Here is a 27,687-nt window from a genome sequence, read left to right as displayed (position 1 = left end):
GTTTTCGGTACACAGATACAAAATTTGGTTAATGTTACCTATGATATACAAAATGGCGGCTCGTCTCTGATTCAAGGAAGCAGAAGAAAGAAAACAGTTGGGACGCACGTTCTAACCTAACCTATTCTAATAATTTGATTGGTAATAATTATGGTAATTTATTAGAGTAGGTTAGGTTAGGTTAGAACGTGCGTCCCCACTGTTTTCTTTCTTCTGTTTCCTTGAATCAGAGACGAGCCGCCATTTTGGAACCATAGATAACATTAACCCAAAATTTATATAACGATCAAAAAGCTGAGATCAATACAGGTTTAATTCAACTACTACTTTAGAATGAAACTTAAATTATCAAATCGGTTATCGGTGTAACGATGATAGATAAATAATCCGATATGAAACAATGGGATATTGAGAGATTTTGTAATTACAAAATTAGAAACTAATTAGCTGACAGCAAAAGCATGCAGAAAAACAAATTAGATCGTTTAATATGTTTACAAGATTTCGAAAATTATGCGGATAAGCATTTAAATTCGGATGCACGCGATTATTATTTTAGTGGGGCTAATCACGAACATACATTAAGAGATAACATAGAAGCCTTCAACAGGTATGTGTTTTTTTTAATGTAAAATAAAAGTTGTAATAGCAAACTTTAATTTCTGATAAAAGTATTTCTTTAATTGCTGTTACAATTAATTACAACAACAATTAAAAAATTAGCAAAACTTTGCAATTATTGTGACTAAAAAATTATCACACAATACTTATTTGATATTAATAAATTTTTAAATAAAAAAAATCTAGTATTATTAATAAATATATTATTAAATTAACGGCACATAATAGCCAATAAAAGAATAAAAATCATACATGATAGAAGTGTTTTAAAAGGCAAATATTGATTATTCTAATAGTATTATCTACACCAAAATTTTTTTATGGATTTGTATATATTTACACAAGAAAAATAATACATTATTCATTAAAATTCTAAAATTATTTTCCATAGGAAAATAATTTTAGCCTTTTTTCAGCCTTTTTTTAAAACTCTTTCCACTCCATGGGTACTCTGGGCATTTTTAACAAGCCAATTATGAGTTTGGCCAGCCCACAATGGGGCAGCTAGGTGGTGAGAAATGGGGCTCAACGTATTCAGATGAATTACTTCCAAAAGTTCCTGGAGTTTTTTTTGACCTGTCTGTATCTGATCCTGGGTCCTCTCTGGGAGATCGGGGATCAGATCCAGACATTCCGACCAGCTTTTCAACTTATCACATTTTGAATAAATATAATGAACTACTACTTCCTGTATTAGAGATATTTGTGGTTTACACAAGAGATATTTCATGAATAAAAATTCATAATATATCTGAAATTATAGAAATTGTTTAGCTAATATGTCTAAAATTCAACTGTAATCTTGTTATTGGATAAAACACCAATTTACTTGTTACTGGGTAAAATACTCATTTCCTTGTAACCGAGTGAACACCTTTAAATAAATAAGATATAAATTTAGACTAAAAACAAAATTTTTAATTCAGCTGTATTTAATTGAACAGATTTAAAATACCAAAATTATTCCAGGTTTTATTTTTATTATTTATTCTATTCTTCTAAACCAGGCCTGGCCAACCCAAATTGTTTTGCGGGCCACTTTGATCACAAGTAACATTACAGTGGGCCACAATTTAGCCAAACATGCTTTTAAAAAAGTAAAACAAATACAAAATAAATAAGATTTTATTGTTATACCAAGAGTTCGTACTCGCACTTGCGCATTATAACAATGACACATGGAAATTTTCATTTAATTGTTTTGGTATACACATAATGGAAAACAAAAGTTTTAATAGATATAGAATATCGCTTAGCGGGCCACACAATTTAATGCAACGGGCCGCAGGTTGGCCATGCCTATTCTAAACTGTATCAATATTCAAGATCAATGAATATTGTTCTTTCTGCATAATACATTTATCATTAGGTTAAATATCTTAAACATTTAATGTTATAACACTTTTAAAAATATAAATATATTTATATATGCATGTTTTCTAAATCAAGTGTCATAGGAAAACAATAATATTGAATTACGTGACATCTGATAAACAAACAAACATATAAATGTGAAATATGTATTTCTGAACTTTCCTCAAAAACATTCCTTAGTAAACATGTACTGCTTACAGATTTTATGAACAGGAAAATAAAAACATTTTATTGTTATTATTATTTAAGTGTATAATCCTTTTTGAAATTTCATCCTCATACTTATCTATTGTTGTACTGTACATTATGATCATATTGAATTTTTCCTTTAATATTCAAGGATAAACTTATTAAAATTGATGAAGTTATATACTATAGTTGTATATACTTGCTATAATAATATTTTCTGAATCTGCTACATATTTGAATTTTAGAAAAATAATTTAACAAAATATAACAAAAAATAAAAAGTATCATTTTAAACACATTATATTCCAATATTTGTTTCATATGTATCCTGACAATGACTGCTAGAATGGCTGAAACCATGAGAAAATAATTAGTTTTGTCAGTGAAGGCTTCTCTAGAGATAATTTTTGTAGAATTGAGGACCTTGTTTAGTACTTACAGTATTAATTTGATAATATACTATGTAGGTCTATTAGATAATTTAAAGACTGTCATGTAAGATATACATATATATTTATTTTTAATTTATTTTTTTTAAACTCTTTCTTTCCTGAAATCACTAAGGAGACCTTTTATGCAAGTCCATCAGGTTCAGTAAAGCCTACAATGGGACTTGCTAGGGTTGTAAGGGATGGCCTTGACATATGTGGATGTATCCCCCTCACAAAAATTTTAGCTAACCTGGACTCAAACCCAAAAGTTAAATTTCTTCTTGATTATTAAACATATTACATAAAAATAGATAAATTTAACAAGAGAACAATAGTAAAATTATTTGGTATGTATAAATGTCATGAAAGTGCTCTAAATACAAACTTTGACAAAAAAAAAGTTTTGTTTTGCTGTTCCAAAAAAGTATTAGATACATTCAAGTGCTTTAAGGCTTTCATATTTATCCTTAGTTGTATAACTTTCTTTTTAACTCCTTCCACTTTGTAAAAAATAAAAAGACCTTATCCTCATGTCCATTATGAGTTCATAGTCAGGCTCACAATTAGGCAACAAGTAATGAATGATGGTCCTGACAAATGTAAGTTGAACCACCCATAAAAATTTTTGAAGCTCCAACCCAGATTTAAACTAGGGTCATTAGTATAACAGACTAATACATTTACTGCTTTGAGTATTCAGTTTTCATATATAATGAATTAAATATTGAATGGTTTTAATAATTACGTAGGCTGTTTTTTTCAAGCTCTGATGGTCCATAAAACAAAGACAAGTGTAAATAACAAAATGAATTTATTACCAAAAGTTAGAGTTAGGTACAAACATGGTTACTTTTTGACATAATCACCATGAAGATTGAGAATTTGTCATATCCATGGACGAGCTTTTCCATCCTTTTGTCATAGGATGTTGCCGCCAATGACTCGAGATGGGCCCTAATGTTGTTTTGAAGATCATCATTAGTCTCAAACATCTGCCCTTCTAGCCACTTTTCTTGTTCGGGAAAGAGGTGGAAGTCACTCGATGCTAAATCAGGGCTATACGCTGGGTGTTTAAAGATGGTGAAAACTTCCATCTTTCAGACTTCCACCTCTTTCTTGAACTGAAAACGTGGCTAGCAGGGCAGAAGTTTGAGACCAATGATGATCTTCAAAACAATGTTGTTAATTAATTAAGGCCATCTCAACTCACTGGCAGTAACATTCTACGACAAGGGAATGGAAAAGCTCATCCACAGATATGAGAAATGCCTCAATCCTCACAGTGATTATGTCAAAAAGTAACCATGTTTGTACCTAACCTAACTTTTGGTAATAAATTCATTTTGTTATTTACACTTGTCTTTGTTTTATGGACCATCAGAGCTTGAAAAAAAACCTGCCCTCGTAATTCAATGTTTTAAAATTATCTAAATACACTCATTTCCATAAAAATTAGTGCACCAAGAAGAAGTTGTCAGAATCAAATGATATTGTAATTGTGAGTGTAACAGTGATATAAGTAAGTGATTACAAAATGAAAGCAAAAGGATCATTTATTGCAGGAAAAACTACAAATGAAAGGAAATTCTAGTACTGTTAGGCTACCTCTAGCATGAATACATAATATGATATGGGCATACATGGAGGCATATAAGTGTTGTATTGGAGGCATCTCAGCCCACAGTTGCTGCAAGCAATCCTCTAGTTTGGACAAACTCCTAGCCTGTCCAACTTGGCATCTCAGGTGATCCAAACATGTTCGATCAGTGACAAATCAGGGATCAGGCAGGTCAGGGAAGTAATGTGGCGGAGGCAGTCTTGTGACATCCTTGTTGTGTGTGGTCAAGCATTGTCCTGTTAGAAAATGCATCTCAGGAGCACTGCCATAAGAGGCAACATATGTGGCTGCAGGATGTAGCTAACATACCACTGGGATGTCATAGTCCTTTGGATCACTACTAGGCCATCCACTGAAAGGCCTAGGTGGTGGGCTATTCGGCAAAATGACCATTCAGCTTCTCTCAACCCAATGATTTTTTCCCTCTCAAAGTCAGTTAGTTGTTCATATGGTCTTTGATTGCAACATAAAGTCATCTCTAGTGATAGCATCCCTCTGCAACAAGTAAACTATAAACAGGATGCCTTTGCACCTTTTTTATAGGCTAAAGTGGACGCACTTTAACGCCCTTTGCTGGCATTATGCAATGAGCCATCATGCTGTAACTCTAATCATTTCCACATCTGCTTGAGACTTAGCTTCATGCCAAGTTTCACAGCAATATGACAATTCCTTCTTTGTGCGCTAATTTTTATGGCAATGAGTGTATTTAATCATGAATAACAAACAAAAATAATACTTTATTTGGAGTGAAAAATATAAATATTTAAAAGTATCAACATTTTCAGGAACTAAGTAAACAGAATTTTGTTATTTTAGTTATGTTGTTTGTATGTTAATATAATCAGTGCTGGATGGTAAAAAATAATAAAGTGAGGCAAGCTTTGCAAAGGCTGCCCCATTGTATATAAGATTAATAATGGGAATAAAACTTATACTGTTGTGCTTTTATAATCTACAACCTCTTGGCCTTTGCAGCCACACACTTTTTTGTTTTTCAATAATTCAAAATACTTTAAAAAGGTTCATTAAGGAAAAATGCCACCTGAGGCTGTCATCTAGCTGCATCATACCACCATCCAATTCTGACTATAATAATAACATTTAGCTTGAAACATGAAAAAATTTTAAACATTTACAATAAATAAACTGAAGAAAGTTTAATAAATAATAATTATTATCATAGTATACAGTACCAGACCAAATATCCTGCTTCCAGAAATCCAGAATTACCAGGAAACACATGATGCCAATTCAAGTGTGACTGCTGGCATGCGGTGTGTTAAAAACAATTTTGTCCTTTACTCTCCGTTGTGCTTATTTTATATTTTAAATATATATTTAGCCTGTGTCCAGAAGATTGGAAAATCCAGAAATTCAGACCACTTCCAATCCCAAGCTTGCCAGATATTTGGTCTAGTACTGTATAATACCTAGAGAAATTCAATCTTTTTAAAGATAAACAAAAGCTGGAAAACATTAGTATAACCTTTAAATTTTGTATTCTGCTCAAAATAAAGCATTTTTGTTTCAAAATTTTATATTTATTCAGCTAAAACATTTAAAAATATATATATAAAAATAAATAATCAAGCTATTTCCTTAAAAAGTTTTTCAATTTATTTCTGATAAATATATTTTTTACGATATAAATTCTTCCTTTAAGATATAAAAAATATATCCTTGAAGCTTAAATATTATTTAAATTTCAAGAATATATTTTCTTACATTATAAAAGTACATTTTTATCTTTTATAGATTATTTTATGAATAACAATAATGCATCATCATCACAATCATTCATGTTTACGTTATTTGTTAAATTGTTCTTATTTGAATTATTTCTACATGAATATGAGAAAATAATTTAAATATGAAACAATTTAACAGTAATTTTATTTATTGTTTTTCTTAAATTATTATTTAGAAAAAACAATATTTATAAATATTTTTTTTCAAATTTAGTGACAATAAATAAATTATATAATTTTTAATGAATTAATAGGTTGAGGTTGAAGTTTTCAACGCGAAAACGTGTATGTCGGACATTCCACGTCGCTTTCCTGTAAGCCTAGCAGTTTGACAATGGCATTTGGAAAGTCAGTGGAACCATGCTCGACATTGCATAAGGCATTGTCAAACTTCTAGGCTTATAGGAAAGTGGTGCGGAACGTCCGACGTACACGTTTTTGCATTGAAAACTTCAGCCTCAACCTCGCTAATTTTTAGCTTTTTATTACAAAAATAAACACCAAATAATCAGAGTATTTCGGTCGAGGATTTTAAAATTATCTTTAACTATAGATTAAAATCTTATATTGTAAATTTTATAATATAATGATAGGAACGTTGCAGAAATATAATTTATGTATTACTTTCGAAATAAATAAATCTAAATTTTATTATAATAATCTAATTATAATTAAATCAATATTATAATCTAATAACCTATAAAACAAAATTAAAATCATATACTTTAAACTCTCGTAGATAATTTATCTATAAAACTGATACAACAAACAATATATAATAATGATAATACTTTCACATTTTAATAATCTTCCTTAAATTTAACTGATTTTGGTTTTTATTCTGATATAGATATAGCAACTTAATGTTTGAAAGTAATTAAGGATTTTAAATAATCTATTAAATGTTAACCAACTACACCTATTAAAATCAAACAGCCGAGGCAATAGATATCAACTTGTCACTCAACATGATTTTGAGCCTTGGGTATGATTCACAGAATTTTCATTAATATGACCCAGGTATGTTGAGCTCTACTCCTCACTACTCAACTTTTACAATCATATCAAAGGTTTGGCTTTGTAGGATTCATTGTGAGACAGATCAAATCCTTGATACACATACAAAAGGTTTCCTTAGTGCCCACAGAACAGAAAAAGTTAAAAAGAATACATGTGTAAACATAAATCAATAGTATCTCTATCAAAGATAATACTGAGGCAGATAAAGTCTCAAAACTTTTTCTTATTTTTTTTGAATCAATGATAACATTTGCCACTCCTATCCTAAAGGTTAGAAGAGGAATGACAAACATCTATCAACAGAAAAGAACTATCTTGATATTATTTTTCATCACTTTTTCTCCATTTCAAATTTTAAAATAGGATAAAATAGAATTTTCAAACATTTTTAGAATAATTTTTAAAGAATTATGATTAGAATTTTGCATGATAAATAACTGTAAATTTTTCCAATTTGTTTTTATAGACATAGAATTATCATCTAATATCAGTTTTGATATTCATCTAATGTAGATTAATTTTATTAATAAAGTGCTATTAATGTTAATATGAGGTAACTAGTAACAAATGATGATTCTAAATATATAACAACAGATTTGTTTAATTCGTGTTAACATATTTTCCATAATAAATTCAAATTAATGGTTTTTTTCTTAGCCTAACTACATGATTCAAACTATTTATTAAAAAGCCAACACTTGAAATATAAACTTTGCATTAAACACTTTACATGGTATTTTCTTGCATCATCAGTACTACTATAAATATGAGCTTAAGGAGCTTAGTTTAAATATTAAATTGTTTACGTTCATGTTTTAACTAGAATCTTAAAATATTTAATACAAATCTTTTTGTATTTCAAGTGTTGAATTCCTTAATAAATAAATTTTACAAAATGGAATTTCCATAATATACATATTACTAAAAAACCAGTTTATCAACTATTTACTGTTTCATTTTCAACTTATCTGGATTTATGTAATTATTATTATATTAATGAGTTCTAGAGATGAGAAATTTATTTTTTTAAAGAAAATATGGTGAAAATATCAAGTTTCTCTGAATCATCATTGTCTCTCGTTATTTTCATTAATGATAATTCAGAGAAATTATATTTTATCACTTCTAGAATTCAACTTAACAATTCTAAACACTAAATTATATTTTATAGAATTTTCTAAGAGCTATTATAATATATTTTAAGATATTACAATAGAATACTGTATTCAAAATCAAAGATAAAAATGTGTTTGACTTTGGACGATTTAGTACCGATCATAAGATTTATAAAAATAGCAAATCAGTTATATACGTTAATATCTAACAAATAAATGTAGCATGCAATCTTTTTAGATTTATATATTACAAAATTTTAATAGTTTTCTTATGATTTTGAAAGTATTCCTAATTCAACATTTCTTTTAATCAGATTTAAAATAAGACCAAAATGTCTAAGAGATGTTTCCAAGAGAGATCTCTCTGTTACACTTTTGGGGGAGAAGATTTCATTTCCTGTCGGAATTTCACCAACTGCTATGCAAAAAATGGCTCATCCCAATGGAGAAACTGCAACAGCAAAAGGTATTTAGTATAAATACTTTATCATCGTCACTTTAATCAAATAAATCTAACATAAAAGAACAGTACAATTTCTTGCTCGTAAGTTCTGCCTTCAGACTTAAACCCTTCATCATCACGAATGCTACACTACGATTCTTCAAGCATTCCTGATAATGGACAACTTTCAAACTTAAGTGCTATAATTTATGTTTTTAAGTGCCGTTAAAGCAAATATTTTTCTATTTGATATAACTGAAATGCCCTTACATTTTAAATATTTTGTTTAAATTCTTAAATTATCAATAGAAGACATTATATTATAAATAATAGATATGATTTTATGTCTAAATTTTTTTGTTATCTAACAAATCATAAAAACATTCTATAACTGTTTAAAACCATTTAAGTTAAAATCTTTAAATCCTTCAGCTGCAGCGTCTATGGGAACCGTTGCTATCTTTAGTACCATTGCAACTACATGTATTGAAGATATCGGAAAAAGTTCGGATGGATTAAAATGGTTTCAACTGTATATTTACAAAGATCGAAAGATTACTGAAGATTTGGTGAAAAGAGCAGAACAAAGTGGATTCAAAGCAATTGTTCTCACAGCAGATACTCCAGTTTTTGGAATGCGTCTTGCGGATGCTAGAAATAAATTTTCATTGCCACAACATTTAAGGTAATGTAATTACATCTCTTAATCATTATTTTCTGAAATTATATATATAATTACAAGGCACAATATTCTTTATAAATCTTTAATAAAACTATACAACATGGTGTTGTATAGTTATATTATAAAATTAATTTCCAGTTCCCCACAAAGGGTCATATAATTAAAGGCATATAACTCAGTTTTTACTGTGGGAATTTAATCCCAATTTTCACAATTTATCAGGTTTCAAGGAATAATTTTCCATTTTTTACTCATGCTGGCTTATCTGAAATAATCAAAAATTGGACCTGACAATATATATTTTATAATATATACAAAATTCTTATTTTTCATCTGCAATAATGAATTAGAACCTCAGAAATTTTTATGGGTAGTTGGACTTAGGTATGTTGGATATGAGGGATAGACCTCAGCATCTATGATGGATATGACAAGGTTTTACTACTGTTGTAGAGCAGAAAATTTAAATGATGATAATAACTTATTAAATGTTTAATTAGTAGCAACTAATAAACAATTTTTTAAATATGTAAATTAAATAAATACTGTTTTTAATTTAGAATGGCCAATTTTGATAAGTATGATATTAAAAAGTATGCAGTAGTAGGAAAAGAGGAATCAGGATTAAACGAGTATGCATCATCTTTGTTTGATCCTTCATTAACTTGGAATGATGTCAAATGGTTAAAAAGTATAACCTCTCTACCTGTAATCGTCAAAGGAATATTAACAAGTAAGAAAAAACTTATACTTACAGAAATAAGATATTTGTTAAAAATCTTTTAAAATTTTATTATTTTTCATTCTTTTATAAATACTATTATATTGAACTTTTCTATTTGTTTAGAGGATGATGCCATATTAGCCTTGAAATATGGTGCTGATGCCATTATGATCTCTAACCATGGTGGAAGACAATTAGACAGTGTCCCTGCAACAGTAAAAAATTTTTCTTTAAATATTTCTCTTGTATATTTTACTATCTAACAATTGAAAATCAAAAATTTAAGTTAAATGCAATGATAACTCTAAATACAGTCATAATATTAGCTGTCAATTACTTTGTCTACATAGATATACAAAATTAACGTATATCAAAGAAAAACTTTCTTAAGTCTAGAGTTTTTCCTAGAATTAAGGCCGCGACTCCACTAGCCGTAAAAGGGCCGTAAAACCCCTCACCGTAAAAGCTTTTAATCACGTGACCATGATATTTTACGCCTGAGCAGGTCGTAAAACCAATGTAAAAGCGAGTTGAACACTGCTCAACTCGCTTTTACATTGGTTTTACGACCTGCTCAGGCGTAAAATATCATGGTCACGTGATTAAAAGCTTTTACGGTGAGGGGTTTTATGGCCCTTTTACGCCTAGTGGAGTCGCGGCCTAAGAAAAATGGCTTATCATTATTAAGAAATTCGTTTTCAAAAATCATCTTTATATGTTAATAAACATTGTCACTGTTTACTATGGATGATGATGAAGTTATCCCTTTTAAGTAAGTGATTGCATATGATTAACTGCTGTTGTCTTCTTTCAAAATTGCTGTTCATCTGATTAGAGAAAAGATTTACTATGGCAGTTTCTTGTTACTCTCCAAGTTTCACAATAACCAAGCCTGCCGTAAGCAGGCATGCAAGGCACGCACCGCACGCGGGCATGCAAGGCACGTTCAGGAGGTGACAAATTGGTATTGCTGGGGAGGTCAGCGTAGGTAGTCATAGTTAAACAGGGGTGGCATAATCGGTATTGCACACGGGCGCTCAAACAGCTAGCAGTGCTGCTGACAATAACCCAAATCAGAATCAGTAGAAAAACTCTAGGCTATCACTTAGTTATGGTTCCTCCTTCTCATTGCTTAGAGATATTAGATTGGATTTTACATGAATTACTATGCATATAGTAACAAAATAGTCTATTTTAAATTTGTTTTATGTTTGAATAATATTTATAAATTTATAAATTAAGTTGTTTTACAACACTTGAACTAAATTATAAAATTGAAAAAATAAATTATTTTTAGTAAAGTTAATATACTCAATAATATAAATTTCTGCATCATTAGACACATGAATTTTTAAAGATAAGATTCTCAAAAAGCTTTGCTTCCAATCTTATATAAACAGATGTTTATAGTTTACAGTTTTTGCAAATCAAATAAATATTATTATTTACAGATTGAAGCTCTTCCTGAAATTGCTAAAGTGTTAAAAGGAAAATGTGAAATATATATCGATGGTGGATTCAGAACAGGAACAGACGTCTTAAAAGCATTAGCATTGGGAGCCAGAGCAGTTTTTGTAGGAAGACCTATTATTTGGGGACTTTCTTACAATGTATGTTTTAAACAAATAAAATTTACACCTAAATGCTAATTCCAGCAGTAAATGAACAAGTAACTTTAATGCTCAAACGTTTTCGGCCGTCTTGTTTGGTATATAGTTCCAGTTTGTGTGCGCCAGTGTTTTATGTCTAATGTATGCTTTTATGTAAATCTTCATAATATTCTTAATATTAAAAAATTAAAAACATAAATAGGAATGGAGAATTATTTTTTATTTCTAAATATTTCAAAAAACATAAGTGAATTGGTTTGGCAATTAATGTTAATTTATAAGAAAATAAATCTGTTACAATATATTTTTTCTGAATTAGTATTTTTAAATGTAAAAATGCATGTTTCTAAAGTGGAATTAAAATAGTTTTGTTTATTTAATAACAAATTACAGTTGGCAGTTGATAACTCAAAGTAGAAAGAATTTTCAAGTTAACAAAGTTTTGAGTTAGGCTGAGACTCCACTAGCGTAAAAACAGGCGTAAATCCCCTCGCTGTAAAAACTTTTAATCACGTCATCTATTTGCGTTTGCACTCAGATTGCAATGGAGGTTCGGCTACAAAATTTTTACAGCGACGGTGCTGTCAAAGTTACGCCTGTACAGTTGTATATGTGATATATCGACATAAAGACAATGATTATATTTGACGAGTTTTTCTGTACTATAATTACAAATGTAGTAAAAACAATATTCTTTACTTTCATATATTAACTTTAACTATCGTATTATTAAGATAATATATAGCACTTATAAGCTTAGCTTTTTTATTATATACTCCTCTAACTTGAAGGATTTTCCTTTGGCCGTCCATATCGCGTGTTTTAGGCATCCATTATTATAATCGAGATACCTCTTGTCATAGATACATGAATACTTTTGGATGTTTTCGATAAATCTTTCCAGATCTATTCTAGAGTAGCCACGAGTGAATATACACAAAAGCTCATTTTTCACCATATTCACACTGTGTCACAATGACCTAGATTTCACTGACTTCTGATTGGTGGATGGTACTGTTTTACGGCCGTATTCGCATTGAAAGTTGAACACTGCTCAACTCGCTTTTATGCTGGTTTTACGACCTGCTCAAAAGTAAAATATCATGGTTGCGTGATTAAAAGCTTTTACAGTGAGGGGCTTTATGCCCGTTTTTTACGCTAGTGGAGTCTCGGCCTAACAATTAACATTACTGTAATGAAGTTGCAAATATTGAAATACAAATAATACAGTTACACTTAATATATTATATTTCATTATTTCTTAGATTAATAACAAAATATTTATACTGTTAGTATAAGAAAATCTATTTCATAAATTTGATTTCAAAATTCCATCATTTTTTGCTCAACAATGTTTCAGATGTGCTTAATAACTTAAAAAAACAACTTGTTTCATGTGTGACATAGTTTCTAGAAACCATTTTAGAAATTTAAGCAGATCACTATCTATAAAATTTGATAGACAGTTAGATGTCTTCAGAGATGCTAAACATGTCAATTTACTTTATATGTTTCTTCAAGTCTACATAATTAACAGTTTGCCTTAATGTGGTTCTAGTGTGATCCTTTGAAAATGTAACAGAAAGCACACAATGTCAGACATGAAATAAATTCACTAGATCTTTGATTTCAAGTTATCAAAATGTGCTCTCAAAACTGTTTCAACTTACAGACACACAAAATGCATAAAGTTTATGGGCGTTATATCGGAATTACAATAAAATCTGGCTTACTGAGAAGCAACTGTAATTTGTATTATTATTACAATGATAATACATAATCTATACAAATTATCTACAAGATAATAATATGCATTTTTTTTTTTCAATTATTCATAAAATTTTAATTTTTTGCAGGGTGAAGAAGGAGTTAAACAAGTTTTACAAATACTTAAAAAAGAATTTGATTTAGCAATGACTTTATCAGGTTTGTAGACACTAAAGTTATATATTAAAAAATTTTTTCTTTATATAATGGTAATTTAAATTAAGATAAAACAAATTATTCTTCCAGCAGTCTGATATTATAATTTGTTTATTAATTTCAAGGAGCAAATCTTAACGTCTCATTTTATATTCTTATATTAAAAAAATAATAATAAAGGTTAAAAAATACAAGAAAAAACAGCCTATAATTAATTAACAAAATTACAAATAATACATTCAAACTGAAATTGTGAAGTTAATAGAAAAAAATCTTATGTTAACGTGAAAATGTTTGCAATTCTAAAAATAGATAGACTCCAGTTAACAGGTTTGAAGAATTTATATACATACAAACTTCTGATACAAACCAGAAGTCATGTTATTTTAATTCAAAAGTTTTTCTCTGAAAGAAGTTAGAAAGATGACTGGCATTATTGGCTCTATTGCTAACAGGAAGAGTATGATGTACAGGGGCAAGACACAACTAATTTGAGATAGAGAGTACATATTTCAAATTAAGTATGATTAAAAATTGCAGTCCGGCTTTGTGATAATGTCACAATAAATATTCGTTTCTATTACAGTGCAAGAAAAAAATATATATATACAGTGGGTGATTGATTAATGAACAAATCAGTTAACAAACAGTTTCGCGAAAGATTTTTATGTTCAGATAACGAACATCTCACAGAACAAACACAAGAAGAAGCAAAGTAAAATAATGAATACCAATTGATTTTCCCTTGTCTTCAGGCAACAAATCAAAACTTTTCAAAGCACGGGAGACATCGACATCGACGCTCAACCCAGTATATACTGATTGGATAGTATTCCTCCAAACTTTGAAACTCTCCCTTGTAATTCCAACCTTTTATTTTTCTGACAGAAACAATTCTTTTATAGGATTTGCAAGACTATCAAGTGGGCACTCGTTAAGTTTTGCATGGGTTTTTATTTTCAAAAGGTGAGAGTATAATAGCAAAGGTAGAGAGTGAGCAGAAGATGTCTGATGTTGCTGGGCAGTATGGCTTGAACAGGTCTACAGTAGGCCACAGTTCAATCTTATCTATGAAAGATACTGTATTATCAAGAAGACTCGAGCAAAATAAGGAGTAACAAAAATCACATCTGAGAAATAAAGAACATTGAAGAGCTCATAATGGAACCTTAAACTGATCTGACGACAGAATACCAAGAACTCTTGAATGAAGAACACCAAGATACTTGACAAGATATGTTTTCTTCTGAAAAAGAGGATTAATGCCGATATCTGCTATTAAAGATCTTTTGAGGTAGTGGGAGGATGTCAACCGGTCTTAGCATGGCATCCAAACAATACTGAGGTCAATAGGCTTGGGGATCTCTACAATTACAATGCTATCAATTACTTCTGAAAAATCCTGAAGAAGAGAGAAAGGCAATCGACATTAGGCAGATTCTTTAACCCCCACAAACAGAAAAAACATGACTAATAAAAATGCAAGACTGTGTATATATGTATTTTTATTATTACATATAAATAAACTTAGTAAAAAAGTATATATTTTTTATTTTTTGGGGTCTCCAGAATAAATTAATCAAATTCCCATAAAACCTATGGTAAATCGATAATCGGATAGCAAACAAAGTCTTGGAATGGGTTATGTTCATTAACCAATTACCCACTGTGTATATATATATTTAAATAGTAATTTATTATTGTTTACAATATTGTTAATTGTAGATTTCATTTTTTAAACTCATCCTGTTGTTTGCGTACAAAGAGGATCTTTATCATGCCCATTGCGAATTAGCAAAATGAACTAAATAACATCTAAAATTTAATGTTTTTATGCTAAATTTTTAATGTACTTAAGTCTTATTAGATATTTTTACAGTACAACTGAATAATCATGTTTTTTTCCCATTGTATAAGCAAGTATGGTTTTAACAAGCTTTACAGCAATAGAATATTATTTTTGAAAACATACATTAGAATTTAAGTGTATTTAATCTGATATATTTTGAAATGTGCTAATTCTGACAACATGAAATGACTGATAAAACTTTATAATAATTTTATAACCATTATAAAGTTATATAATTAGGTGATGATAAATAAATTTTAAAATTAATTTTATGTAATGTTTCTAATACAAATTTTTATTTACAGGATGTTCAAAACTTTCAGATTTGAATCCTTCTATGGTTACAAGAACTAATTATTATTCACGTCTATAAGAAGAAATTTATAATTCACATATATAAAAACAGATTTAATACATTTAATAATAGCAAATTCCATTAGAAAACATAAAAGATATGTTTTAATCAATAAATAAAATTACTATTATGTGTTATTTGTAAATTATTTTTTAAAACATTTTGATCAGAAGTAAAACTTTAAAATAAATCATTCCTTACACTATTGTAATGATATATTTGTCTAATCAAAAACAGATGAAAACACTAGTGAACTAGTCTATTGTACAACATGTGATTTAAATTTAATAAAAGTCCATTTAAAATCACTCTTTATAAAGATATATTTTGTATACTACTTAAATATATCTCTAAATTCTACAGAGTTACATGTATCACACCTTGAAAGACCTTCACAGCAGTTTGTTGCCCGACGATGTCTGTTTAAAATGGCCGAAAACGTTAGCACTTTGTGTGTAATTTTATTGCTGGTTCATTAGATTTTTGCAGTGTTTATTTTTGTTAATGAATAGAAGTAAATTTTCACTTTGTAGACAATTTTTAACAATTTGCAAAAAATTATAATATAAACAAACTGTTTCATAAAATCATTAAAAAGTTTTAAGATAATTAAATATTTTCATTGCTAATGCTTAACAAAGAAATCAGGTTACTGCTCATTCCATTCTACATCTTGTGGTCATTGTTTTAAACTTTGAAAACTGAAAAATAATCCATAAGAATTACAAAAAATCAAAATGACTATTCTTTATTTGACAAATTATTTATTTAAAAAAAAAATCTATTTTTAATTTTCATACTAAGTTAGTTAATTTAATTTATCTTTAAGCAACTAGTAATATTTTGAGCCCACCAGTGGCCAAGCGATTCTGTCGCAAAACACTGGAGTTCAATCGCAGGTTCAGACCACGCTCGGACGGGTTGGCCACGTGGAGTTTTCCGGGTTTTCTCCACATTTGTAACACCCGAATAAGGGGCCAGTTTCCCTTATAAGACCTCCCGGAAGGCATTCTTTTCCCTCATGTAACACTGCGCTCCAGAGAAGGCAATGGGAAACCACTCTGGTTGTAACTTCCCCCAGGAACACACCTTGATGTGTTACTAACCACTTATTAATCTGCGCCAGGTGCTCACCGACATCAGGATGTTCTGATATGGCATGCAGGGAGAGAGAGAGAGAGAGAGTAATATTTTATTATTTTCTAATGTTGTTGGCTTTACATACATTGAATGGATTGCATTCAAATTTGAATGTAATCTATCAATGAAACAATGTATCTCGAACATGGCTATACGTAAAGCCAGAAACATTATAAAGTAATAAAATATTATTGGTTTCTTAAAGGCATCATTGATTTATAGTGTATATAAACTGGCTGTAATTTTGTTATATAATTTATTTTCATTATTAAAAAATTGTATGTAAAAAGCATATTTGTTTTCATTGATCACTAGAAAAAAAATGTGGAAAATCCATTGCTTCACAATGCATTTTGGTGGAACTATTGAGCTAAAAAATTCCAGATTTTATCTTGTACTTTTTAATGTTGATGCTGTGTTTCTTATAAAATTGTTGGATATCTTATCTGATAAACTGACTTGCTATATTACCTAATATACATGAAGGATAAAATTCCATCTGTTATCAGTTTACTTTTTTTAAAGGTAATAAAAACATTATATAATTTCTTCTTTAATATGTATTTTAAACACATTTATTACACCAATATTTTTATTAATATTGATTAAGCTTAATTCACTTAAAAATAGGAAGATTTCTTACGAACTATTAAGATATTCTGTGGCGATCTTTTATAAAATATTGCTCATAATATTTTAAAACAACAATTAATACCTTGAACTAGAGGATTTCTGTGATAGATGAGTGGATTCAGAATTTAAATATACAAATAAAACTCCTGCTGCAGCTCTAGCTTTAGTTTGTTCAAATTCTATATTATGTGCCCATTCAACAGAACCCCATTGCTTGATCTGTAATAAACAATTATTTTCAATTAATTCAAAAATTATAATAAAATATCACATTACATACAAACAATAAATAATATTAATACAAAACGTAAACAACATATTACATATAATCAATTAATGAAACTGTTACAACAGTAATACAGTGGACCTTCGTTATAGCTCTGCTCACTATACCGCACACTCGGTTATAGCGCAGGCGATGTTCGTGACGCAATAAGCTCAAACATGTTTATACAGGTCCATGTGTTGTTAGTGAGTAGCACATTTTATTGTTACTGCGTATTGAGTAATTGTGTATGTATTGAGTTCCTGCATGTATTTTGAATAGTGTTTAATTATTGTATGCATGATGAGTAAAAGAAAAGCTTACAGTGTGAAAGAAAAGCTTGACATTATTGCTAAAGTAAAGTGGTGAGCCGCTTTACACCGCGCTGCTCGGTATAACGTGCTTCACCTTATAATGCAGGTGGTGTTTCCCGTCCGACATGCGCATTATATCGGGGGTCCACTGTATTAAATTTTAAATTCAAAATTCGAAGATATAAAATTCCAAATTTTTCCTATAAATTTCTTATACTTTACCAGAAAAAAATATAAGAGTGAATGTGCAAGTATTAATTAATGTAGGTAGAAAAATTTTATTTCTTCCCACACAACAAGTATGCAGAACAAATCTTGTATGCAAATTATATATTTTTTATCCCATTATTGTAATTTTTTTAGTTATTTTTAAATATTTTTTAACTGATTTTATTTTGATCCATTGTTATGTTCATTAATATTTCTGTATATTAGTGAGGTTGAGGCCAAAGTTTTAAACGTGAAAACGTGTACGTCGGATATTTGGCGCCGCTTTCCTGTAAGCCTAGAAGTTTGACAATAGTGTTTGGAAAGTCAGTGGAATCATGTTCAACATTCCAAACACTATTGCCAAACTTCTAGGCTTACAGGAAAGCAGCACCGAATATTCGACATACACGTTTTCGCGTTTAAAACTTCGGCCTCAACCTCGCTATTGTCGGTTAGATTTTTGTTAAATTTTCAATTTTGAAATTAGCAGCAACAGACATGAATTTTTTGTATGGCTTTCAAATGTATTGTGTGTTGTGTGTAGTTTACTAAAAATAGTTTGATGAGGTGCTTATTTGAGAGAATTAAGGCATGACTCTGTCATATCATGATATCAATAAAAAAAAAAAAACTGAAAAGTGACTTTAATTATCAAATTACTTAAGTTATTTAAACAAAAAAACTTCATTTAATAGACAACCTGAGATGGAAAATTGCAAAAGCCTGACAACTACAGTTATTTTGGCATTGCCATCAAAGTTTTCTTGAAAATCTGTATTACCATATTACAGTGATGGGCAACCTTTTTCTATGTAAGAGCCATATTTCAAAACTTTGAAACTGATACAGGCCGCATACAAGAGGAAAGAGGGAAAAAAATGCTAGTAAATTAGCATAGGTTTACTTAATTTAGCTTCTGAAACTGATGTAAACATAACATATCAGAAATATTTGGTTAAATATTAGTCACTGCTAGTTTTAAATCAGTTTTGATGTGAGTCTGTTAGCCAGTTTCTTGTTTTAATTTTTACTAAATTCATTGCGGGAAAAACTATTCACATACATACGTTGTAGAAAATAACGTTTGAATTTTTGCTGCATACTTCCTTAAGCCAGAAAATTGATATATTTATTCATATTTTATTCAATGCTGGGTGCAGGTTGCCCATCTCTGCCATATTAGATTATATTTGAAATGATTTAAAAACTAAAAAATTTCACTGACAAAATATTTATCAATTGAAAAAATTTCCACAAAATCTTTAAAAGTTTCCTGAGAGTTTCTGATCCTTCATAAAAGTATAAAATTCTTGAGAATGCAAGTTTCAAACCAACTTGCCATTCTGATATATGTAATGAATCATGTAAGTGAAACAGTTAAATGTCTTTACTTACATATTTTTACAAATAAAAGTTATAAATTGTTTCATTTCCAAAACTCATTTTCAAGATAGATCATATTAAAATTTAGAAGGAGATTGCAATTCAAAAAAAACAAACTTTTAAATTTAAACAGCATAAAAAATCAATATATATAATCACGATGAGTTGATAATAATAATAATAATAATCAGCGCAGAGCCTAAATGGTTAGAAGTTGAAAGTTGAAATTTGGTACACAGTTAGGGTATGTCACGAGAACGCACGCTAAGAAGGAATTTTTCGAAATTCCTCTCCACGGGGGAGAGGGACAGGATTAAGGAGGCTTAACACTTCCATCAACAATGGAAGTGTTATGTAACAATGGAATTGTTAAGAGAAAGCGACGTGCAAGACGCAGATGCAGTTTTTTTGTTTCTGCAGGAAATCGAACGTATATTTAGACCCATTTAAAAATTCTCTAATTAGTCTGGAAACAGGGGACCCAATTCTTGCATTCTGTGAAAATAGGTAAGGTTGACTATAACGTAATAATCTTAATCTTCGCTATCGTTACTTTTGCCTGAGCAACGCCAGGCCTACTTGCTAGTATTTAAATATTCTTCCTTCTTTGATTCATTTTGTAACAATTTCTAATCTAATAAAACAGATTACATACAAGATAGTTTTTTACGATGTAAAAATATAAGGTTGTATGAAATTTTTATTATATAATATTTTAACAAAATAGCTATAAATAATACTTACCTGATATAAAGTTTCCAGATATGATAGTGAAACACATGATTCAACATCTAAATAATAATTTACAGCAGCTAGAGTCAATATTATAGATTTCAGACTTTCTGCAGTAAACTGAATTCCTAAAAAAATGTAAGTTTTGATAAATTAAAAATTGAAATATTTAATCTCAAAATCAAGACCAAATTATATATTAATAATCAAATGACAGAAACAGATTCAGAAAAACACTTGCAGAAAACTGGAAATAAATATACCAATTGCTCTATACTAGTGATGTAACGAATAGTATATTTGGCCTCAGCCGAATACCGAATATTCGGCTAGGAGCAAGGCCGAATACCGAATATTCGGCCAGGAGCGTGGCTGAATGGCCGAATATTCGGCCAAACTATTCGGCTTGATTAACGCAAGTACGAAAATTGGCGCGCAAACCGCATTATGGCAAGGATCGCGCACTCTGCTCTCTATTGGCCCGCTGTCACTACGATTTTTTCTTCCAGTAGGTCTAAATTATTTAAATTAATTAATTAAATTATAATTATTAAAGTTAATATGAGATGGAGCCTAACGTCTACCTCTCCTGCCAAATTGGTTTAAAATTTATGTAATAGCCATAAATAGCCCGATATGATTCGGCAGTTGTTGGTATTTAGATGTAACTTATAAGTTATTTTATTTGCAATCGATCTTTTTAACTCTAAAATTTTGTTTTTAATACGTATTTGTAGACTGAATAGTGCCCTAAAAATATACTTTAGTGTGGAGATTTATGGTCTAGTTTCTCCCCAGTTGTGGAACAGTTCAAATATATTATTGGGGTTTTCTATTTGTGAAGTTTTATGATATTTTGTTGCTATTGTTTTTGTCAATATTTTTAAAATTAACATGATTTCAAATGTTATCTTTTGTATATAATGAGAAATGCTCATTCTTTGCTTTATATATAAAATAAATTATATATTAGTTACTCATCTTCTAGAAATAGATAAATAATTCTTTCATTAAATACGATAAGTTTCAATAAAACATTTCGTAAATCATTTTAAAATATCGTAAAAAAATATTAAAATATACGCGAATACGAATATAACATAATTAACTAATCAATAATATTAATGCCCGATACATTCTAACCTACACACCATCAATGCCATAAGATATTGGGCTAGATAAAGGCTATAATATTATTTAATTACGAAATAATTTAATACTAGAGTTAGATGCTATTAGAGTTAGTCACTATTCGGTATTCGACCGAATAGTGACTAAATATTCGGTATTCGGCCGAATAGTGATTTAAATATTCGGTATTCGGCCGAATAGTGAAAAATAGGCCGAATACCAGGTAGTAACCAAATATTCGTTACATCACTACTCTATACCTTATATATTTTTCCATGGAAAAGTAACGTAAAAGTAAATTTAGACAATCCAAATGGCATCTTCTGTTATCCTTTACTTGCACTAGAAACTCATCTAAAACATACTTTATTTAGGGTTAATGTCACCTATGGTTCCAAAATGGTGACTCGTCTCTGATTCCAGCAAACAGAAGAAAGGAAACAGTGGGGACGCACGTTCTAATCTAACCTAACCTATTCTAATAATTTTGTTGGTAATAATTATGGTAATTTATTAGAATAGGTTAGGTTAGGTTAGGTTAGAACGTGCGTCCCACTGTTTCCTTTCTTCTATTTGCTGGAATCAGAGATGAACCGCCATTTTGGAACCATAGGTAACATTAACCGTATTTAGATTGTCTACATTTGTAATTTTAATGAACTTTAGTGTCCTGGATTTTTAAATGTAGTGTTACTTGTACATAATTTTAAAACATTCAGTACACTATCTCTTACCTAAGAGACACCAATCATTATAAGAAAGCAAATGTTTTTTAATAATGTTGTGTGTTTCATCAGATATTCCTTCCGATCCAACATCATACGATACATTCATTTTTACTTTATATCTGAAAGAAAACTTATTTAACAAATGTATAAAATGTGTTTAAATTTTAATAATAAATTAATATCTTTTAATCAATTTAACAAATAATTCAAATTTGAATTTAATTTTAATTCCCGAGTCTTGTACGAAAATATTAACAAATAATTTTTAAACTTTTAAAATTTAACTATTACAATTGACGATAATAAATATTTATTCTTATTTATTCTTATTATTATTTATTTTTATTTTCTAGAAGTTGGTTTCTAATTAATTTTTAATGACAATCTAATCCTTTATGTTCCTTGATCTTTTAACTCCATTCACAAACCCAGCCTTGAGAAAACATATTTAATATTAGCTTTGTTGTTAAAGGTGATGGTAATCTCAAGACTTTATAGACTTTACTTATTTAAAAACTAAATAAATAATAAATAGTGTACAATATTTAAAAACTAGTTAAAATAAAATAGCATAAATCATAAACACGTTGCATTATTCAGTATATATTTATAATGTTTAGAATGACAGCATCATACCTTTCTTCAAACCATTGGAGAACAGGATCCCAATTTTCTTCTTGATGTTTTTTAAGATCAATTGGTTCATTTATCCTGTGACTGAAACATTATGATATCTTTTTTTAATTATTATTAATTTCATTGGATAATAATAAACTTTTAATATATTATTATATTAATTAAAGATTAAACATAAAATTAGAATAACATACCATAAAGTATCAGAATCAAGCATTTCTACTATTGAATCACTTAATGATTCCTTTGTATTTCTTGTTGGATTATCAATTGCAGTGTAGCAAAGACCTGTCTACATAAATTAATATTAATAAAATTAAGAATTTCATGCTTAAAGTATAAAATGTTGATTACATATTATTACTATTATTTCTATAAAGTTAATTAATTTATTTTTATAAATTTTATTTTACACTATAATGAATAAATGTATTTCAGTCAAACAATGCTTTTCATTTGACTTAGAAAACAACAGTTTCAAACTAGAAAAATCACAGATCACAAAACAATATATTATTAAATGATTATCTCCTAATGTTTTCTAATTTATATATTTAAATTTCACACTATTAATTCTTACTAAACCATTGCTGAAACAAGGACTTGTGTTCCAAAATTTAGGGTTCCACAATAAAATCCATTAAGTCTAGTAATGTATAAGTGCACCAATGCAATTTGGGACATGAAGTGTAATTGTTCTAGTCTCAAATAGAGTCCTATTCTGATGGCCTATACAAATGCTACAGTTATTTATTGCTTTATAAACAGTGTGGACCGATTAATCAGTAACAGAATGAACCAAAATCATGATATATAATATTTTCTTATATCAAACAATAAATAAAATGTAAGAATCCCTGAAAAACAGCTTTATTAGAATATACATTATAATGAAACAGTAGAATCTTCTGTACTTGTTACTTGGGATAAATCATTCTTTCAATCTTGATTAGTACATCATTTGTCTGGTTATTAAGTATAATTGCTTTATAGCAACATGTTACAAAATAACGGTCAAAAGAGAAAGTCATAACCACGCTCCCATATGCATAATGCTACTTTACCATTGAATTTTAAGAAGGAAATGGTGTTGTCAATGGCCTGGCAGGCCATTTGGCACATTATAGTTGTTAATTGAATGATCGTTAGCCGCACGACAATGCCTATGTAGCATTAAATTTATATGTATAGTTTTCAAAAATCATTTGAATGTTTTAAAAAATTTTACAAATAGATGTTACTTCTGATAATGTTCCATTGGGTAACCATTATGTCGCACCTGAAAAAGAACTCAGAAGGAATTGGAAAACATTTGTGCAGTGTTCGTTTGTTGTATTATATGCACCGAAAGTTGGTTCTGTATCTGTTGTTAGATATATTCCGGTATGGAGTGGTGTATATATATAAGAAACTTTCTTCATTAGTTAAGATTTCTATAGTAATTTTTCCTGAATAAGTTGTAAAAGTTATAAATTGTTCTACTCAATTTTCAGTTTAGTTCTAATTGAAATTTTACAAAATATTTTAATAATTTTTTGTTATAATTTAGCATTAATTATACACTATCGGTACATTTTATGCATAAGTGTTCATAGCCTAATGTATATTCTCCTATGGATAGGTGTGAAGTGAATAAAGTGGTGAATGAAAGGTGCAGCCAAGCACCTTTCACTCACACTTTACTATAATGCAATGTTGTGAATATAATCAAGCAATGCTGAGAAGTGGATAATTGGCAATATTATAATGCTCAAACAAAATATTTTTTTTCTTATGTATGATAAATATCCAAAAAATAAAATATTACAATCGAATTTTAGTATAAACATTTTTAAAATTAATAAATTTCAAACAGAATTACCACATGCATATTTGGAATCATTATATGTTGCTGTTGTGAATCCCATTCTGTAGCAACTAAAATTGCAAGAGCTTCATTAGATACTTTGAAGATATTTCCTTTCGGAGTTTTTAATTTTCTGTTGTCTAAATTAACTTCATAACTTCCTTAAAAAATAATTTTAAAAAATTAATTAATATTAATAAATAATATTATTTTATTAGATAATATTGCTATTAATTTTCTTACCATTTGCATTTGTAATAGAAACATTCTTATAAAACCTCTTAGGTAAAGCTGGAAAATTATTTATTATTAATTAGAAATGTTTTATGCTTATTTTAAATATACTTAATTAATAAATACATTATTATAATTACATTATTATAAAGAAGAAAAAGAGAAGGACCCAGAAGTAATGCAGGTCCCTTTTGCTTTTTTTTTTTTTTGAGCAAGTGAAATATGTAGAATATTTCTTTATTAGAGAATCACCACTAACTCTTCAGTTTTTTCCAGGTCTGGAGAAAATTCCCCCAATTTCCCTCCCTCTCGAAGGCCTGGACCATGTTCAGTAATGTAAAACTTAAGTCAGAATTCTGATCAGCTTAGTAGGTGGAGGTAAAAATGTTCTGAGCATCACTGAATAATTATTCTTTGTCAGACAGATAAGAAAAGTGGCAGCATACGTACACATTAAAATAGTAACTTCTTTATCTTCAACAATAAATTTATTTATGGCTAATTTTTAATCCAGCACAAGCAGTCAAGACAAACATAAAATTCTTCAGTTAATGTTACCTATGGTAGCGAACATGGCGACTCATCTCTGAAACAGTGGGGACGCACGTTCTAACCTAACCTATTCTAATAAATTACCATAATTATTGCCAACCAAATTATTAGAATAGGGGTAATTTATTAGAATAGGTTAGGTTAGAACGTGCGTCCCCATTGTTTCAGAGACGAGCCACCATGTTCGCTACCATAAGTAACATTAACCAATTCTACAAATCAAAACCAAAGAGAAATGAAATGATATCACTAAGCACAGTAAGTCTGCTAAAAGTAGTGTGAGTAAACAAGAAAGAATTCTTACAGTGGGTGGAGTAAGAATTTATAAATATTGTCCAACATTATGTCAAAATATGAGTAAGTCAGAATTCATGTATTACTTAATATTACTTAACATGGCCTGTTTATATCTTCACAAACAGCATTTATGATCCTCTCTTAAAAAAACATTAATTTTAAATATTGTTTTCAGATACTATACCAATTTTTTTAAATTATCAAATTATAAAATTTGATAATTTAAAAAAATTCAGCAATATAGGAAGTACATTTTGTAGAAACATTATCAAATAAAGAATCTCTACTGTATCCCTGGTATCTTTTGGTATTTTTGTTTTGTATAGGGATGATCTAGAACAGTCGTCCCCGAACTTTTTTGACTGTCAACCCCCTTTAAGGATTCCTGAACCTTTTATTGATTCCCTTCTTCTTTTTATTGCTAACACAGTAATATTAATAAATAAATCTGGTGAGCTAGTTAATTAATATACACACAGTTTTCATAGAAAAGATCTACTGTGAAAATTTACATCATCCTGAACTATCATATATGTAATCCTTAGAACTAATAATTTTGAATGAACCATTTTCAATCAACCCGAGGATCAATATCAACCATATGGGGACATGTCTGGAATGATGCTAACGAACTAGCAGAAATCACGGTTGAATTTCAGATGTGTATACTGTCATGGCAATGCTATGGCCACGCTTCTGACTGTTCGTGTTCCTGACTGACCTTCCGGAGGGAAGCCGCCAGCAGGCCGCCATGTGCTAAACGTCACTAGTTATTGATTCACGGTAGTTATTGAACAAAAGAAAAAAAAGGAAACGTCTACTAAAAATATAGTTATTCTAATCTAACCTAACCTAACAGAAGCGCCACCATGACAGTATACACATCTGAAATTTAACCGAAATCACTAATACACTAGCATAGTGTTAACAGTATATAAAAAAAATCTTACTTTATTTATTTTATATATAATTATACATGTATGCTGAAGTACGTTTAATAATAAATTACTTTCTATAACTTATATGAGGGATATTTTTGTCAACCTTCAATGTTCCAAAAAAAAAAAAATGAACAGTGAAGATCAAAACTGTTTTATTTACAAAAGTTAGATACACTTTTCATCTACTTTTCTTTCTAATTGCTGTTTCAATTCAGGCATTTAACATACTGTGATACCAGCTTTTCTACACTCTCATCATAGAAGGTTGCTACCAGGTCGCTTAGCCAACTGTCACACTGGCCTTCGACTCCTTGTTTGTAACCCATCCTCCTAACCACCGTTTCAAGTAAGTAAACAGGTGGAAATCACTCGGTGCTGGGCTGTACGGTGACATTCATCCTCACACTGCAGTACAGACACAGATATTCCTTCAGAAGTTCTAATGGGAAATGTTTTATCATCCACTGTACAACCCAGACTTAGTACCAAGTGATTTCCATCCGTTCACTCACTTGAAACAGTGGTTAGGAGAATAGGGGTTATAAACAAGGAGTTGAAGGCCAGTGTGAACAGTTGGCTAAGCAACCTAGCTTGTATCAAGTCATCAATGTGATATTCTTTACGCATATTTAACATTGAATACACAAATATTATATTTTATTTGGTATATTTTTTAAAAAAAATAAGATTTTACCAGGATAGAATCTTTTAAATATTGTAAAAGACGAATATTTTGTACAAAATCCAGAAAGAAAAACCCCACGAAATATTGAAGTAGCCATTTTATTCTAATACACGTGATTACATGTCACGTGATGGTTGGTATGTAAATTTTAAAATAATTTTATTACATCAATATTATATGTAATTTGTAATTAATAAATTGTGATTTTATTTTTTCAAGATAAAGTATTTTTAAATAATAAAAACTATAAATATTA

The 27,687-nt window shown here is 29.3% G+C and overlaps 2 protein-coding genes across 3 annotated transcripts; one reads left to right on the top strand and one right to left on the bottom strand.

Moving 5' to 3' along the window:
* Positions 1–438: 438 nt before the first annotated feature.
* Positions 439–16,085, top strand: Hao (Hydroxyacid oxidase). The gene is made up of 8 exons (XM_067262857.1): positions 439–610; positions 8,434–8,585; positions 8,994–9,246; positions 9,804–9,976; positions 10,091–10,182; positions 11,419–11,577; positions 13,434–13,503; positions 15,655–16,085. Exons 1-8 carry the CDS (start codon positions 462–464, stop codon positions 15,720–15,722), a joined length of 1,116 nt encoding a protein of 371 aa, XP_067118958.1. The 5' UTR covers positions 439–461; the 3' UTR covers positions 15,723–16,085.
* Positions 8,359–27,532, bottom strand: l(2)k14505 (ATP synthase mitochondrial F1 complex assembly factor 2 homolog l(2)k14505). Of its 2 annotated transcripts, XM_067262859.1 has the most exons (10): positions 27,441–27,532; positions 24,966–25,013; positions 24,738–24,883; positions 23,071–23,168; positions 22,877–22,957; positions 22,247–22,359; positions 20,394–20,509; positions 17,560–17,696; positions 9,999–10,174; positions 8,359–8,570 (listed from the first exon to the last, which is right to left on the bottom strand). In XM_067262859.1, the coding sequence occupies exons 1-9, from the start codon at positions 27,526–27,528 to the stop codon at positions 10,162–10,164; spliced, it is 840 nt and encodes a 279-aa protein (XP_067118960.1). In that variant the 5' UTR covers positions 27,529–27,532; the 3' UTR covers positions 8,359–8,570; positions 9,999–10,161. The 2 variants fall into 2 exon arrangements, with proteins under 2 accessions (XP_067118960.1, XP_067118959.1); XM_067262858.1 differs by lacking the exon at positions 9,999–10,174.
* Positions 27,533–27,687: the final 155 nt, after the last annotated feature.

This window comes from Centruroides vittatus, unplaced genomic scaffold (genome assembly GCF_030686945.1).
Source record: "Centruroides vittatus isolate TY-2023 unplaced genomic scaffold, ASM3068694v2 contig_1620, whole genome shotgun sequence".
Classification (NCBI taxonomy): Eukaryota; Metazoa; Arthropoda; class Arachnida; order Scorpiones; family Buthidae; genus Centruroides; species Centruroides vittatus.
Note: the sequence above shows the minus strand (reverse complement) of the source record. Positions and strands in the feature narration are given on the sequence as shown.